At 45.8% G+C, this 18,158-nt stretch overlaps 1 protein-coding gene across 15 annotated transcripts in view; it reads left to right on the top strand.

The window, feature by feature from the left end:
- Nucleotides 1–18,158, top strand: part of LOC119964697 (phosphodiesterase 4D interacting protein) — a 695,800-nt gene that overhangs the window by 531,966 nt on the left and 145,676 nt on the right. For all 15 annotated transcript variants that reach the window (XM_038794557.1, XM_038794548.1, XM_038794556.1 and 12 more), the window contains 2 exons: nt 9,487–9,691; nt 12,140–12,256. In XM_038794557.1, the coding sequence (XP_038650485.1) occupies nt 9,487–9,691; nt 12,140–12,256 (322 nt within the window). The remainder of the gene's footprint in view (nt 1–9,486; nt 9,692–12,139; nt 12,257–18,158) is intronic.

Genomic DNA, 18,158 nt, shown 5'->3' with positions numbered 1-18,158 from the left:
AAGTTCCTCAGCTATTTCCTTGTCTCCCATCACTAGATTACCAGCGTCATTTTGGAGCGGCCCAATGTCTACTTTTGCCTCCCGTTTGTTTTTAATGTATTTAAAGAAACTTTTACTATCATTCCTAATGTTACTGGCTAGCCTACCTTCATATTTGATCCTCTCCTTCCTTATTTCTCTCTTTGTTATCCTCTGTTTGTTTTTGTAGCCTTCCCAATCTTCTGACTTCCCACTACTCTTTGCCACATTATAGGCTCTCTCTTTTGCCTTGATGCATTCCCTGACTTCCTTTGTCAGCCATGGCTGCCTAATCCTCCCTCTGATAACCTTTCTTTTCTTTGGGATGAACCTCTGCACTGTGTCCTCAATTATTCCCAGAAACTCCTGCCATTGCTGTTCTACTGTCTTTCCCACTAGGCTCTGCTTCCAGTCGATTTTCGTCAGTTCCTCCCTCATGTGCCTGTAATTACCTTTATTTAACTGTAAAACCTTTACATCTGATTCTACCTTCTTTCTTTCAAATTGCAGACTGAATTCTACCATATTATGATCACTGCTTCCTAAGTGTTCCCTTACTTTAAGGTCTTTTATCAATTCTGGCTCATTACATAACACTAAGTCCAGAATAGCCTGTTCCCTCGTGGGCTCCATCACAAGCTGTTCCAAAAAGCCATCCTGTAAACATTCAAGGAATTCCCTTTCTTTGGGTCCACTGGCAACATTATTTACCCAGTCCACCTGCATATTGAAGTCCCCCATGATCACTGTGACCTTGCCTTTCTGACATGCCCTTTCTATTTCGTGGTGCATTTTGTGCCCCTGGTCCTGACCACTGTCAGGAGGCCTGTACATAACTCCCATTATGGTTTTTTTGCCTTTGTGGTTCCTCAACTCTACCCACACAGACTCCACATCGTCTGACCCTATGTCGTTTAGTGCTATTGATTTAATTTCATTTCTAATTAACAAGGCAACCCCGCCCCCTCTACCCACCTCTCTGTCTTTTCGATAGGTTGTAAATCCCTGGATGTTTAACTGCCAGTCCTGAACCCCCTGCAACCACGTCTCTGTGATGCCTACCACATCATACCTGCCAGTCACAATCTGGGCCACAAGCTCATCTACCTTGTTCCGTACACTGCGGGCATTTAAATATAGCACCTTTAATTCCCTATTGACTGTCCCTTTTTGTTTTCTTAGTGTGGTGGACCTTGGTTTACTGAGCCTTTCCATACACTGTGTCATATTTTGTGAGATGGGGACTATCGTAACCTCTCCTGAGCTCTGTCTTTTTGTGATTTTTTGTAATCCTAAGCAGCTACGCTTCCCACTGATTCCTTCACCTCTTGGTTCCCTGACTTTCCCTTCCCCCCCAATATTGATTGGCATGGACTGAGAATTGATCAGACAGGAATCTGAGATAAGGAATAAATGAAGTAAAACAGAAGATTCTGGATAAACCTGGACTTCGGTGACGGCATGTAGGTGAAAGTCGCAAATTAGATAGTTTCTGCTCGAGGCTCTGGTTTTTGAAGTTTAATCCCCAGTTCCAGGGGTGGTTTTTGAATAAACTGGTGTAGGAAGACATAAGAAAGGTGGGGAATGTCTAAGGCACAGAAAAAAGTCACTGGGAAGAAGGGGGCAAGCAAAAGTTTGCCTTCGAGTGAACGGGCCAGCCTGGCAGCAGGAAACATGGCGGACTCTGGGTCACTGGGTGGGGCCTTGCCCTTCACAGTGGAGACGCTGACCAAAGTAATGGCTGGAGAATGTGAGAGGCAGTTCGCGAAGCACATGGTGGTAATGCGAAAGGAGATGATTACTGCGATGAAGGAGTAGGTGGAGGAGGTGATAGCCCCAGTAAAGGCGGCAGTGTCGAAGACATCGGCCAAGGTACTGGAGCAAGCAGAGAAGTTGAAGAGGGTGGAGGAAGCTCTGTTGCAACATAGTGACCAGATCGCCTTGATGGGTGAGGAGCTGCGGAGGGTGGCGGAGGCCAACAAAGACTCTGAGCCAAGGTGGAGGACCTGGAGAATAGGTCGAGGCGGCAGAATTTACGAATTGTGGATTTGCCTGACGAGGTGGAGGGCCAAGGCTGACTTAGTATTTGGAGAAGATGGTGGCGGAATTGTTGGGGGAGGGGGTAGAACCCTCCCAGTACGAGCTGGACAGGGCTCATCGGTCGCTCAGGCCCAAGCCAAAGGCATTCAAGCCGCCAAAGGCGGTCATAATTTGCTTTCACATGTTGCATGTTAAGGAGAAGGTCCTGAGTTGGGTGAAGCAAATGTTTGAAGTGAAGTGGGAAGGAGTTGCTATTTGTATATACCAGGACTTGACCATGGAGCTAGCGAGATGGCGGCACTCTACAGCAATGGTGTGAGGTTTGGTGTGGTCTACCCAGCAAAGCTTTTTTAAAATAAATTTAGAGTATCCAATTAATTTTTTCTAATTAAGGGGCAATTTAGCACGTCCAATCCACCTACCCTGCACATCTTTGGGTTGTGGGGGCGAAACCCACGCAAACACGCGGAGAATGTGCAAACTCCACACAGACAGTGGACCAGAGCCGGGATCGAACCTGGGACCTTGGTGCCGTGAGGCAGCAATGCTAACCACTGCGCCACCATGCTGCCCCTACCCAGCAAAGCTGAGGGTGACCTACAACTCAAGAAACATCTACTTTAAGACAGTGGAGGCGGCGGAGGTGTTTGTGAAGGCCGAAGGATCTGGATTAAAATGAGACATGGGCCTGGGATTTGGCTTTAAACTGAGGGGAGGTGAGTTAAATGTTGTGTAAGGCCTTTATTTTGCGTGTCAGGTTGTTCATTTGTTTAGAATTTGTGGGGGGAACAGTCAGGTTTTTGGTTTGGTTGATGAGAAAGGGGAGTTTACCTTTGTTATGGGCTATAGTTGGGTAAGAATATATTGGGCTTTGAGGTTATGGTGGTTTTCTGAGGCGTGGATATTTGTAACAGGAGTATGGTGGGGAAGGGGCCGCTGCAGTCATTGGAAACTGGTTGAACAGGTTTCAATGGACCTGGGAGGTGTGAAACGTGGGGGGATGGGATCGATACTGGAAGAGGTGTTTTCAAGAGGAAGTGGATGGGGGAATTCTGTGAGGGGTTCAACAGTAACAATGGGAACGAGGCAGGTCAGGCCCAAAAGGCAGGGCCCAGAGTTATGATGATGGCGGATAGGAGGGTTGGGGAAGGTGAGAGACCCCCGGTCAGAATGGTAACGTGGAACTTGAGGGGGTTGGGGGGGCCGATGAAGAGATCAAGGGTCTTTACACATTTAAAGAGCTTAAAGACTGACATGGTAATGCTGCAGGAGACCCATCTGAGGGTGAAAGATCAGGAGAGGCTTAGAAAGGGCTGAGTTAGTCGGGTTTTCCATTTGGGGTTCGATAGTAGGGCTCGAGGTAGGTAGTGGTATTGGTGGGCAAGAGCGCGAGATTTCAGATGGAGAAGACGGTGGCGGACCAGGGGGACGTGATGGTGACGGGGGCATTAGAGGGGGTTGTGTTGGTTATGTTGACAAGCAGATATGGCCCCAACTGGGATGATGCAGGGTTTGTGAAGAGGGTGCTGGGTGCCATTCCGGATTTGGACACCCATGAGTTAATGGAAGAGGGGTATTGGAATATGGTGCAGGAGCTCAAGGTGGATAGGTCTCAGCCACTCTCACTGGCCCAGTAGCGGGTGCAAAGACGCTGGCTGGGCTCATGAGAGTGATGGGAGGAGTAGGCCCATGGAGGTTCTTGCACCCAAGGCAACGGGAGTATTCGTTTTTCTCACCGTACATAAAGTATACTCGAAGATAGACTTTTTCATGATGGGGAAAGCGCTATTGCCTGGGGTCAGGAGGTCAGAGTATTCAGCGATAGTGATTTCGGACCTTGTGCCGCATTGGGTGGATGTGGTTCTGGAGAAGGGGATGGTTCAGAGGCCAGGGTGGAGAAAGGACGTGAAGTTGTTAGGGGACCGGAGTTTTTGCGATAAGATCGGGAAGGTGATCGAGGAATATGTGGGGTTTAATTGCAAGGGGGAAGTTTCGCAATCGGTGATTTGGGAGGCTCTGAAAGCAGTAGTGAGGGGGGAGGTACTTTTGTTCAAGGATAAGGTGGACAAGGAGGAGAGAGAGTAACACCAAATATTGATAGAGGAGATGCTGGAGGTGGATGGGTGGTACGCAGGGGACCCGGACCAGGCCCTCTTGGCCAAGAGGAAGGAGCTTCAGGCGAGGTTTGACCAGTTTTCCACAGGGAAAGCGGTGCGCCAGTTGAGAAGGGCGAGGGGTGCGGTCTATGAGCACAGGGAGAAGGTACATTGGCCAGCCAGCTCCGGAGGGAGAAGGCAGCGAGGGAGGTGGTCCAGACACAGGATAAAATGGGAAAGCTGGTGGTGGCCCAGGAGCAGATCAATAAAGTATTTGAAGAGTTCTATAAGTAGTTATAGTTATATAATGGAGCTGATAGCTCCAGCTAATTTATATAGCTATAGACATAGTTATATAATGGAGCTGATTCAAAGTTTCAGGATGTTCTCGGAATATAAATTAAACCTAGGCAAGAACGAGTTTTTCATGGTCTCCCAGCTGGGAGTAGGGGCAGGGTGGGGGTCTGCCATTCCGTCTGGCGGCAACCCACTTTAGGTACTTGGGGATGCAGATGGCTCGGGATTGGGGTGGGCTTTGAAGATATAATTTTACTAGTCCATTGGGGAAGGTGATGGCCGACTCTGTCATTGGCAGGCTTGGTGCAGGCAGTTAAAATGAATGTATTACCATGATTTTTGTTCTTATTCCAGTGCCTGCTGGACTTTTTACCGAAATCCTTCTTCAGGGGGGTGGATAAATTGATCTTGTTTATCGGGGGTGGGGAGAGGAGGAGAGAGAGAAAGAGCAGAGGAGGGCTTCTGCAGGGGGTTGGGACTGCGGGTGCTGGTAACGTCGCCTCTCCCAACGGCTCCAGGAAAGTACTTGGTGAGTCCGGTGGTGGTGGCTACTTTGAAGATCTGCAGGGAGTTTAGGCAACATTTCAAGTTGGGGGCCAGGTCAGGGGGTTGCCGATTAGGGGGAATCATGGTTTTGAGCCGAGGAAGATGGATGTGAGGTATCGGAGATAGGATGAAAGGGGGAATCAAGGAAATTAAGGACTTGTTTCTTAGGGATGATTCGCAAGACTGGAGGAGTTGGGAGAGAAGTATGGATTAGCACAGAGGGAAGGGTTTAGGTACCTGTAGGCTCGGGGTTTTGCAAGGAAGGTGTTCCCGACTTTCCCGATAGCGCTGGCTGCCTCGTTGCTGGAGGGAAGACAGGAGAGGGGTTGATTCGCCGATCCATGGTAGGATCCTGGAGGAGGACAGAGTGTCTATGGAGGGGATTAAGGCAAAGTGGGAGGAGGAACTGGGGCGGGTGATAGAAGAGGGATTATGGTTACAAAGGGTAAATGCTTCAAACTCATGCGCGAGGCTGGGGCTGAGACAGTTGAAAGTCATGCATAGGGCGCACCTCACAAAATCAAGGATGAGCCGGCTGTTTGAGGGGCTGAGGAATGCCTGTGAACGATGTGGGAGGGGCCCCACAAACCACATTCATATGTTTTGGTCCTGCCCCAAGCTGGAAACGCTTTGGAGGGTGATATTCAGAACATAGATGTGAAACCCAGTGCCCTAGAAACCATTTCCGGAGTGTTGGACCGGCCCGAGTTGCAGGCGGCTGCAGGGGCAGACTTTTAACTTTCACCTCGCTGATTGCTCGTAGGTGGGTCCCCCCCAATCCGCGGACATGACCAAAACATGTGGACATGATTTGCCGGCCCCCTCCACATCTCGCACACTTATCCTCTACCTTTGCAAAGAACCCACTCTTCCGCACCCGGGACAGGTGGGCCCTATGCAGCACTTTGACATGTACCAAACTCATCCTGACACAGATTGCATTGCATTTGCCCGATGCATGATCTCACTCCACACACCCACATCCCAACTACATGCCCAGCTTCTCCTGCCTATTCCGTTTTACCTCCTCAATTGGCACCTTCCCTGTGCTCACCAGCTATCTGCAAATATCCACAATCTATCCATGGCCCAACTCATCTGCCAACCAGAACCTGTCCAACAGAGTGTGCTCAGGCAACCAAGGGAATGAGGGCACCTCCTTCCACACAAAATCCCATAACTGTGTATATCTCAACTACCCCCCTCCCCACCTTTAAGGACGAAGCCACCACCAGGCTCATTGTATAACTTCCGGGACAAATAGAAGCAGAACTGCAGTCAGAGCCCACAAACCAACCCACGCACACGATGCTTCCTCCATTTGCCGACACTCCTCCCCCTCCCCCACCACTGCCAGACCTTCTCCACATTTGCCGCCCAGTAATAATACAATGGATATAAGCCTCCCCATCTGCCACTTCCTTTGTAAAAACACCCGCCAAATCGCGGTATCTTGTCAGCCGGAATTAACCTGTACACCTTACCAAGGAACACTTTTGGCAGGAACATCGGGAAACCATCTGGCCCCAACGCCTTCCCTGACGGCATCGACCTCCAGTTGCCCCACCGGAGCCTCCAATCCCTGCCCCTTCTCCCTCTCAATCTCCGGGAGCAGCCCATCAAGAAACTGCCCCATCTCAGCCCCCGTCCCTCCGAGGCTCAGACCTATACAGGCCCCCATAAAAAGTCTCAAAAGCTTTATTAATTCTCTCCGGAGTTGTCACCAATGCACCCCGCTCCTCTCTCACTTGTTCGCGCGGCCACTTGTCGCCTCAGTTGATGCGCTAACAGGTGGTTGGCCTTCTCCCCATACTCATACAGAACCCTCCCAAACTCAGCACGGTAGCGTAATGGTTAGCACAATTGCTTCACAGCTCCAGGGTCCCAGGTTCGATTCCCGGCTTGGGTCACTATCTGTGCGGAGTCTGCACGTTCTCCCCGTGTGTGCGTGGGTTTCCTCCGGGTGCTCCGGTTTCCTCCCACAGTCCAAAGATGTGCAGGTTAGGTGGATTGGCCATGCTAAATTGCCCTTAAGTTGCCAAAAAGGTTGGGTGGGGTTACTGGGTTTCGGGGATGGGGTGAAGGTGTGGGTTTAAGTGGGGCACTCTTGCCAAGGGCCGCTGAGCACTCAATGGGCCGAATTGCCTCCTTCTGCACTGTAAATCCTATGATTTAGGTGGATTGGTCATGTTAAATTGCCCTTAGTGTCCAAAATTGCCCTTAGTGTTGGGTGGGGTGGGGTTACTGGGTTATGGGGATGGGGCGGGGGTGTGGGCTTGGGTAGGGTGCTCTTTCCAAGAGCCGTTGCACTAGATGGGCCAAATGGCCTCCTTCTGCACTGTAAATTCTATGATAATTCTATGATTCTCTGAAGCTCACTGCCTTCCCTGTAATCAACAAATCAAATTCTCCTTGCAGCTTCTTCCGCTCCTCTAAGAGCTGCCTGGTCAGGGCCATTGTGTACCGCTGAACCACCTCCAAACTTTCATCCACCAATCGCTGCCTCTCTGCCTTGCCCACCTTATCCCTATAGACCTTATACAAGGTCACCTCGTCCTGTACCATTTCCTTCATCATCTCCCAGTCATGGAGGGCGAGACCTCCTTTCTGATTTGGCTCTATATACTCCTTAATTACCGAAGTCATCTTTACGCAAAACTTTTAATCCACCAGTAGCGCCGAGGGTCCCTGTGCCTGGCCCACACCCTACCTCGCATCCATAAAATGTGGTGCGTGGTCCATGTGTGGAATAAGTGGTAGTGAGTGAATTCTCTTCCGAGGTGGAATGTCGGTGGGTTACTGCACCAGGCAGAAGTCGAATAGGTCGATGGTGTTGAAGGTGGATGGTTTGCGTGGTGCAGTTACTAAAGGTATGGTGGAAGTTGGGGTATTGTCGGAAGAGAATTCACTCGCCACCACTTATTCAACACGCTTTACAACCAAAGAGCCCATTAATCGGGCAGAAAGGGCCAAAACCAAAACCTTCAAGCAGGAGCCACTTTGTGTGCACAACCAATCTGTACATAGCCACCATCGGAATTCATGAGGGAATGGATTTGACACTGAATTCGTGTTTATCCCCTTTGGTTGCATTTGTGCATGTGTTCCTTGTTTCACTTGCTGAAGTAAGTTATTGTGCTACAATGCAGACATAGTCAGCTTTCAGGCCTTCCCAATACTGCCCAATAACAAGCTGGCTTATATGTGGGTACAGCTCTTGAGCCAAAGCCAGCATAATAAAATCTCAAACTGGCTTACCATGATCATTCCCAGTGCTTCATAGTTATTGGTGCTCACAAGGCTCTGGTAAAGGGCTGGCAAATTCCCTCGTTTATTGCTATTGGAAATGATTCAACTCTTTACAGGCATTTTCATCTTGTCCTTTTGAGATGATGGAAAATGAAAAATGAAATGAAAATCGCTTTATTGTCACGAGTAGGCTTCAATGAAGTTACTGTGAAAAGCCCCTAGTCGCCACATTCCGGCGCCTGTCCGGGGAGGCTTTTACGGGAATCGAACCGTGCTGCTGGCCTGCTTGGTCTGCTTTAAAAGCCAGCGATTTAGCCGAGTGAGCGAAACCAGCCCCAGACAATAGTATAAGATCATTTCTAACAAATTTTACTGTGACGTTGTTTTCCTCAAGTTGGTAAATGCACCGCCTCCACTTCCAGTGTGGACTGAGTCTTGTGGACCAGCCAAGTATTGGGTTTGGGACGAGGTTAGCTGATCTAGCTGGAAGTGAATGCTACAGTTGATTTCTTGTTTGGTTGACAGGAAAAAGCAACTGCCCGACCAGTGATTTATATTGATAACCTGTTGTGTATTGAGGGCAGCACGGTAGCATTGTGGATAGCACAATGGCTTCACAGCTCCAGGGTCCCAGCTTCAATTCCGGCTTGGGTCACTGTCTGTGCGGAGTCTGCACATCCTCCCCGTGTGTGTGTGGGTTTCCTCCGGATGCTCCAGTTTCCTCCCACAGTCCAAAGATGTGCAGGTTAGGTGGATTGGCCATGATAAATTGCCCTTAGTGTCCAAAATTGTCCTTAGTGTTGGGTGGGGTTACTGGGTTATGGGGATAGGGTGGAGGTGTTGAACTTGGGTAGGGTGCTCTTTCCAAGAGTCGGTGCAGACTCGATGGGCCGAATGGCCTCCTTCTGCACTGTAAATTCTGTGATTAAAGATAAGTTCAGACTTGGCTCCAATTGCCTCCATGATCAAGCACGCAGGCTTACAGAATGTCCGCCAGGATAAGATATTGGTCTGTAAACAGTACACACGGAACCATTAGCCAGCACATATCTACACCCCCAGGAGGAGACTAAAGAAAATTGGAGGGAATAAACTTACAATCTCTCTGCCCCTGCAATGTGCTTGTGGATACTCGTGTGAGAAACCTTGCCACGTCGAAGATCACGATAAAGTCTTTTAAATAATTGCAACCCAGAGGTCGCCCTTTAACCATTCTCTTTTGTTGTGTTATGTTGTTCAGGTCACTTTGCAAGGTGTCAGCCCATGGCATCATATGGATGCTAGCCTGGGACAGCAATCCAGATTCAGACAACAGTCCAATCAGCTTCAGACCGAACTAGCTGAATCCAGACAACAAAGCAAGGAATTACAGGAAAAGCTTGTTGTGACTGAAGCCACTATCAAGGCCCAGGACAACCAGTTGCAACAATACAGAGACTTACTCAGTATGTATCATGTTCAGTCTACCTATAAGCAAGAATACCCTTAACATACCCTTGGAACAATGAGTTGCATTGGCTGTCTGCCACTGTTATTTTTGAAGGAGTTGTGTATTTACATTTCAGTTTAAAGAAGTGTTTTCAATCTCAATTTAATGCAATTCCTTCAAAAGCATTGGGGTGGGGATGGAGTGACTTGTACCTGGGACTCTGTGTAAAATTGACACACCCACTGATAGTGTCCGTGTCCCTCACACTGATCAAGTTATCAGACAGTCAGGCTTATTTACATATTCTGGGCTGGCATTCATAGCATTTGCAATGCAACTGGTATGTTCTTCATAAACGGAGAGTAGGTAAAAATTTTGCTGTCACACCTTGCCACCAAATTGCTGGGCCCATGATCAGTTGCATAACTCAAACTGACCAATTAATTTAATGAATTTGTACCCGGGAGGCAGCAGCATAGTTGTCGCTGGACTAGTAAACCAGAAACCTATTATGTCCTGGGGACCCAGGTTCACATCCTGCTACTGCAGATGGTGAAATTTGAATTCAGTAAAAATCTGGAATTAAAGGTTTAATGGTGACCATGAAACCATCGTCGATTATTGTAAAAAAAACCATCACTGATGTCCTTTGGGAAGAAAATGTGCCATCCTTACCTGATCTGACCTACATGTAACACCAGATCCACAGTAACATAGAATATACAGTGCAGAAGGAGGCCATTCGGCCCATCGAGTCTACACCGACCCACTTAGGCCCTCACTTAACCCCGTAACCCAATAACCCCTCCTAACCTTTTGGACACTAAGGACAATTTAGCATGTCCAATCTACCTAACCTGCACGTCTTTGGACTGTGGGAGGAAACCGGAGCACCTGGAGGAAACCTACGCAGACACGGGGAGAATGTGCAGACTCCGTACAGACAGTTACCCAAACCGGGAATCGAACCTGGGACCCTGCGCTGTGAAGCCACAGTGCTAACCACTGTGCTACCTTGCTGCCCACAGGTAACGCAGTTGGCTTATGTGATGAATGGTATCGGTAACTGCTGTAACTATCTTGCCCTTAATACATTGGCCCTTTAAGACCGGGCTTGGAACCCTGGGGGACTCTGCCTCTGGCTCCGCCCCCAGGTAACGGTATATAAGGTGATGCTCACTGGGCAGCACGCTGTGACCACACTTCTCGGCAGCTGTCTGGTTCTCTGGTAATTAAAGCCTTTGAATTACCAATCTCTCCTGTGTCGTAATTGAGGGTATCTCAGCTTAACTGTCCCCTCAAGGGCAATTAGGGATGGGCAATAATTTATGGCCAAGTCGACGATGCCCGTCTCCCATGAACAAATTTTAAAAAGCAGCACCTTCCCCACCCTCTCAAACCTCTGGCAATGCTAAATGTTGTGATACCCTTGCACCAATTGTTTGAAACCCATAGATGAGACAAATATTCAGTACGATGTATTGTATAGCATATATTACATAATACACTTGTTCATTTGTGGATAAAATGTGGGGCAACATCTAAAAGCCCTGATGAATATAGATTGTACTCCAAATTTCACCCTCCGACTGCCCATGCTACCCTCTAGGAATTTGGGGGTTAGTGAGTTTTCCTGTTTACATTTCCACGTTTCACCAAAACCATAAATCATAATTATAAATCATAACCTCAGTAGAAACCTAGGTTACCGTGTAGCTCAGTCAAGTGCATCACCCAGAATAATGTAGATGGTTGGGTAGGAGATGGTGGAGGCATTAACTATAATTTTTTAAAAATCTTTGGAAACAACAATTGTGTGTAAGGACTGCAGAGTGGGAAACAGTACATTCAGTTCATGAGGAATAAACAAGGAAATCATAGGCCAGTAGTTATGCCTAGATTGTTCAGTAACTTGGAGTACCTTATAAAGGATGGAATTAGTCAAAGTTTAGTACGGCTATTCAGGGACTATCAGCATGGAATTATAAAGGGAATTTGACTAACTTAATTTTTTTGAGAAATACTGTGATGTATCCATGGATTTTCAAAACACATTTGATACAGTGTCACTTAAAAAACATTTTATTGAGTGAGATGTTATTAATGGGAATGTAATCAAATGGTATAGAGATGGCTGAGGGCAGAAAACAATAATTAGGGATAAATGGACATTGGACACTATGAATAATGTTGGTGGCTTGGTTTGAACCTCCTTAATGTGTTTCTGTATATGTCTGAAACATAACTGATCCAAAGAACGGATCAAGCAAACTGTCTATCTGGAGAATGGCACAAACACACATCCCACCACTTCATGGTCCAGGGCATTGGAGTTACCATTTACCACACCAATGCAGAAGCCTACAGCAATTTTTAAATTGTACTGTGAACGCATTTTGACTTTAACTCTGTGACTACAGCTTAAAGTACTCTCCTTTCATGATAGTGTTTGTCCATTCCCCAGCTGAATCATCGGTCGAACAGGACAGTAAACAGGTGCAAGTGGACCTACAGGATCTTGGTTATGAGACTTGTGGAAAAAGTGAAAATGAAGCTGAAAGAGAAGAGGCTAGTAGCCCAGGTAAAGTTTGGAGCACCTCATTGTGGCACAACCTATCAGAAAAATGGCAGGCTACCATTATCATAAAGAGTTCCACAGCAGGGAAGCATCTTCCATATTTATGTCCCTACTTTTGCAGATTCCTGTGCCAAGAAGAGTGGCAACTTGGGTGCACATTTAGCTGTAAGTTTAGAGTTCATGGCTACTCATGAGACCCCCCCCCCCCCAATCGGTCCCCTGCAGTTCCGAGAACGGATGCTGCACTTGAAATGTTGTCTTTTAATGGGCTTTCACATTTCCAACATTTTGGCTTCAGTTTTCTAACATTTGCATTTGATTTATCTATTGTTGCTCTTTCAATGTACTTTTCCGAGCTGTGATTTAATTGATTATCACCTGTTCCAATCAATCCATTGTATTCCCAGCAAACCCCCCCCGAGTCTCTATATACTTCTCCTTACCCAACTTCTTATTTGCTTGCATAGCTGATGTAGTTGCTTGTTTAATAATTCAATGCTGCCTTCACGTTTTGCCAAAAGAATTACCTTGGCTGCTGTTTCTGTCTGATAATGCTCCTGAGGACCAACCATTACACTGCTTTCATTATAAGCTGATGATAATAGGTTTTACTCTGATGGTTAGCACTACAGCCTACGGCGCTGAGGACCCGGGTTTGAATCCCGGCCCTGGGTCACTGTCCGTGTGGAGTTGGCACATTCTCCCCATGTCTGTGTGGGTTTCACCCCCAAACCCAAAGGTGTGCAGGTTAGGTGGGTTGGCCACGCTAAATTGCCCCTTAATTGGAAAAAAAATAATTGGGTACTCTAAAAAAAATTTAAAACTCTGATACTCTGGCTAGTTTTTAATATAGTTGGTGCAGTGTCATATCATAAATATATTGTTGTTAGGCAACCAATTGACCTAGATTCTAAAAATAAATAAATAAATAACCTTTATTGTCACAAGTAGGATTACATTAACACAGCAATGAAGTTACTGTGAAAAGCCCCTAGTCACCAAATTCCAGCGCCTGTTCGGGTACACAGAGGGAGAATTCAGAATTCTCAGCTGGTACGAGAATTGAACCCGCGCTGCTGGCCTTGTTCTGCATCACAAACCAGCTGTCTAGCCCACTGAGCTAGTAATATGATGGTTAACTCTAGCATTGGCTGACGCTACTTTTCTGAAACTGACAGCAACGTCTGGAGTCTATACATGCAACAATTTGCTGCCAGGTGATTGAGTTCTTCTCCATTTGGAATGCTGTTGAAGCCCTGCAGAATACAACCAATTAGATATCATTGAACCAATGAGAACTTCCACTTTTATATTATCAACCTTGCTGTAAAACCCATTGAAAAGTCACACCTTTGTTGAATGATGTGTAACTGGGTTTTTAAAGACATACTAAGTTAATTATTACTCCTGGACAAGACCTCTGGCCATGTAAAGTTAAAGTTAATTGTATGATTGTGGAGTGTCAATTTCTGCACTGCAGTGACAAAAAATCCAACTTTTAAAAATAACCATCTTTTAAAGTTGACTTATATTTCAGCGTATACCTTAATCCCATGTGAATGTCCCAATCTTTATTTTGCTTTCCGTAATTTATATTAAAAAGTGGAGGATAATAAGTGCTATTAATTTCCTGATTTGCTTCAAAGTAATTGGCTGCCTACCCGGCTTCGTGACATCGCTGTAGCCGAACATCAGGACTTCAGCATAATTTTCTTAGGTTTTACCAGTTAAAGGTTATGATATCTATATCACCTCAGGTAATTCCACGACATCATCCCCACCACTTGCAGTGCTTTGTGACATGACCCACACCCCTCACCCACCAGAAGACAGGCAGGAGGGGACAGTTCAAACAACATGCCTTAAAAGCAAATGTTTTTTGTTTTTCAAATATTAATTTTAAAAGCATTGTTTAATTGAACAAGTGATTTTTGAGAAGCTTAAATGTGTCTTTTATCTGAATACTGAACACTGTTGCTAGTGAAAGCAGAGACTTTGCAGAAACCTGCCCTATGTATTTTACAACAGTAAGTAAAGTAAGTGAATCTGCCTTAGTGTATCATTCACAAAACTGAAATAGTTTGTTTCATAAACTTTGTCAACATGAGGAATATTAGTGCTGCCGAATGGAACACTCCCCTTTCTGTGAACCCTAGTCAATGTTCTCAGGTCAAGTTTGATTTAGAGTTAAGCTTAACAATATTTGCTAGGAATGGCAGGGAGGAGGGTGTGGGCGAGGTCGAGAACAACTCACGCCCCAGTGAGGTTGGGGATGCAATGTTTTTGGCGAACTTAATCGCAAGAAATCAGTCATTTTTTAGCTCAGTTTCCCACCTAGCAGTCAGTCTAATGAAGAGATTGTCTGGTGGGTAGGAGGGAATACCAGCAAAATGAGGCCACAGTCGTTGTTTCAAAGAGTATAATTTCTTGAAGTTGGGAAAGGAGTGAGAGTCCACTATGAGGAGGAAGAGCACACCAGTCTGCGGCTGGGAGGGGGGGAGGGACAGAGAGAGGGTTAGGGGATTGAGCAAGCTGACAATTAGGGAAGGGTGTGGAGAGAGCCACAATTAATAGGGAGATGGGGGGTAAGGAGACAGACTCCATAATCAGGAACACTGGTTGGGGAGGCCATTGTGGGATTGGTGGAGCACTAAAGAATATGTCCCCAAGCTGCGGCACACAGATTGGTTGCTATATTATGTGGCAATGGATAGCGAGGCATGCATGCCAGTGCCCCATCTTGGCAAAAGGCGACACTTTATCAACACATTTAATTCAGGCTCCTACACAGTACTTGATTTAAATTTAACGAGATTCAATCCCAATCTTCAGCTTGCTCCATGATCCAATTGCCAGAGGTTGTCCCCAAGATCCTGCCTCTGATTTTACCCACCTAGAAATCGTATGTCAAATTAGCCCTGGGAAAGAAAATAACTTTTGAAAATTATAATAAAGTTATTTTATTAAATTTGTAAGGACATCCAGGGCCTGTTTGGGCTTCCACCCACCACTGTGCTCCTCACTGCCTGGGGTCTAAATACTGGGGCCACCACACCTTGAATCCAAACCTGGGAGAGAACTGCCAGCTGAACTAGTGTGACATTTTACCATTCTTACACAAGCAGTCCTGTGATCTCTGAGAGGTTCCCAATTTAGGACTAAACAATGGACAGTTTTATGTTTCAGGCTCATGTGTGTGAGATAATAGTTTGAAACATTAAAATAATTTTGTGCTAAATCCTTACAGATCCTTGTCTCCCAATCTTAAAGAGCAAACCTGCAAACAAATCTATTAATGTTTATGTTAAAGGTTTGTTAAATATTGAAGCTTCCTTCCGAGGGCTGAACAAGACAAGATTTCCCAACCAATGGGAGCAATCTCTCAGCCTCCACCCTTCAGAAGTTTGTAGGTTTTAATGAGATTCCATCTCATTCTTCGAAACTCCAGAGCCCAATTTACTTGGCTTCTCATCACGGGACAACCCCCCATCCAAGGGACCCATTGAATTAACCTTTGCTGTACCACCTGCAATGCAAGAATATCCTTTCTTAAATGCCACATAATACCCCAGATGTTGTCCCACCAAAACCCTGTACAACTGTAACAAACTTCTTTATTCTTGTACCCCAAACATTTGCAGTAAAGATCAACATGCCTTTTGCCTTCTTAATTGCTTGCTGCATAAGTTGCTAACTTTCTGCATTCTTTGGACAAGCAAATCCAAGTCTCTTTGAACATCAAATGTAAGAAGTTTCTTAGCTTTTAAAAAATATACTGCTTTTTTGTTCTCACGAACAAAGTGAATAACTACCCATTCCCCTATACTATACTCCATCTGCCATCTTGTTGCCCACTTAATTAATCTGTCTATATCTCTTTGCAGCCTCTCAGTATCCTCCCCACATTTTACCTTTCCACCTAGTTTGGGATCATCAGCAATATTCAACATCATTAGATATATTCCTCTCCGTCTCTTAATGTCTTACTGCAGCTGTACTGGGCCTTGGTGAGACCACACCTGAAGTATTGTATGAGTTTTGAAATGAAATGAAATAAAAATTGCTTATTGTCACGAGTAGGCTTCAAATGAAGTTACTGTGAAAAGCCCCGAGTCGCCACATTCCGGCGCCTGTTCGGGGAGGCTGTTACGGGAATTGAACCGTGCTGCTGGCCTGCTTGGTCTGCTTTCAAAGCCAGCGATTTAGCCATGTGCTAAACAGCCCCTATCCAATCCAATCCAATCCAATCTGTTTTGGTCTCCTTATCTAAGAAAGGATATACTTGTCATAGAGGGTCTGCAATGAAGGTTCACCAGACAGATTCCTGGGATGTCAGGATTGTAGTATGAGGAAAGATTGGCCCGACTGGATCTGTATTCACTGGAAGAATGAGAGATCTGATTGGAAACTCTGACAGGCTGGACATACTAGATGCATGGATGTTATTTCCACCGGTTGGGGTGGGGGGGATCTCGAACAAGGAGTCACAGCCACAGGATATGGGTCAGACCATTTAGGGCTGAGAGAAGGAGAAATGTTTTCACTCCATGGATGGTGAACCTGTGGAATTACCACAGAGGGCTGTGGAGGCCAAGTCGTTAAATATATTTAATGAGGTAAGAGATAGATTTCTAGACTCTAAAGGTATCAAGGGAAGAGCGCTGGACTATGGTGTTGAGATGATAATCTTTATCATCACAAGTAGGCTTACATTAACACTGCAATCAAGTTACTGTGAAAATCCCCTAGTCGTCACACTCTGGCATCTGTTCAGGTATACAGAGGGAGAATTCAGAATGTCCAATTCACCTAACAAGCACATCTTTTGGGACTTGTGGGAGGAAACCGGGGCACCCGGAGGAAACCCATGCAGACACTGGAGAACCTGCAGACTCCGCACAGACAGTGACCCAAGCCGGGAATTGAACCTGGGACCCTGGCACTATTAAACAACTGTTTTAACCACTGTGCTACTGTACTGAGGATCAGCCATGGTCAAGTTGAATGGTGAAGCAGGCTCGGAAGGTTGAATGGTCTACTCCTGTTCCTATTTTCTATGTTTGCATGTTAATCAAAGTAATTAATATAGATTGTAAATAGCTGAGGCCCCAGCACTGATTCTTGAAGCACTCCATTAATTGTAGCCTGCCAACTTGAAGTCTCATTTATGCTCACTCTGTTTTATTTATCCATTAACCAATCCTCTATCCATGCTACTATATTATCCCCAACTCTGAGTCCTTATCTTGCCAATCAACCTTTCATGCGGCACCTTATCAAATGCCTTTTGGAAATCCAGGCATACTACATCTACAGGTTCCCCCTTTACCCTACTAGTTACATTCTCCTTTTCTTAAAACCATATTGACTTGTTCTATCATACCATGCTTTTCTAAGTGCATTGTTAAGACTTTCTTAATAACAGATTCCAGCATTTTCCCAACAACTGATGTTGGGCTAACTGGCCTGAAGTTCACTGCTTTCTTTCTTCCTTTCTTGAAAATTAGTGTAACATTTGTTAACCTCCAATCTAATGGTACCATTCCTTAATCAAAGTATTTTTGGAAAATCATAGTGGGCACTTTCACGACCTCTGCATCTATCTCATTTAGAACCCTAGAATGTGGGTCATCAGTGTTGGTGATTTGTCAGATTTTAGTCGCTTATGTTTCTCCAAAACTCCTGATATTAATTTTCCTAATTTCCTCACTTTTTAGCCACTAGATTTTTGTTTATTTCTGGTATGGAACTTTTTTCTTCAACCATGAAGATAGACACAAAATATTTGTTCAATGCCTTTGTATTTCCTCGTTCCTCATGATAATTTCTCCTGTCTCTGTTTCTAAGACACCAACAATTACTTTAGCTATTCTCTTCCTTTTTACTTATAAAAGCTCTTGGAATC

The sequence above is a fragment of the Scyliorhinus canicula genome, chromosome 4, assembly GCF_902713615.1.
Source record: "Scyliorhinus canicula chromosome 4, sScyCan1.1, whole genome shotgun sequence".
Classification (NCBI taxonomy): domain Eukaryota; kingdom Metazoa; phylum Chordata; class Chondrichthyes; order Carcharhiniformes; family Scyliorhinidae; genus Scyliorhinus; species Scyliorhinus canicula.
This window is presented reverse-complemented; position numbering and strand designations above follow the sequence as displayed.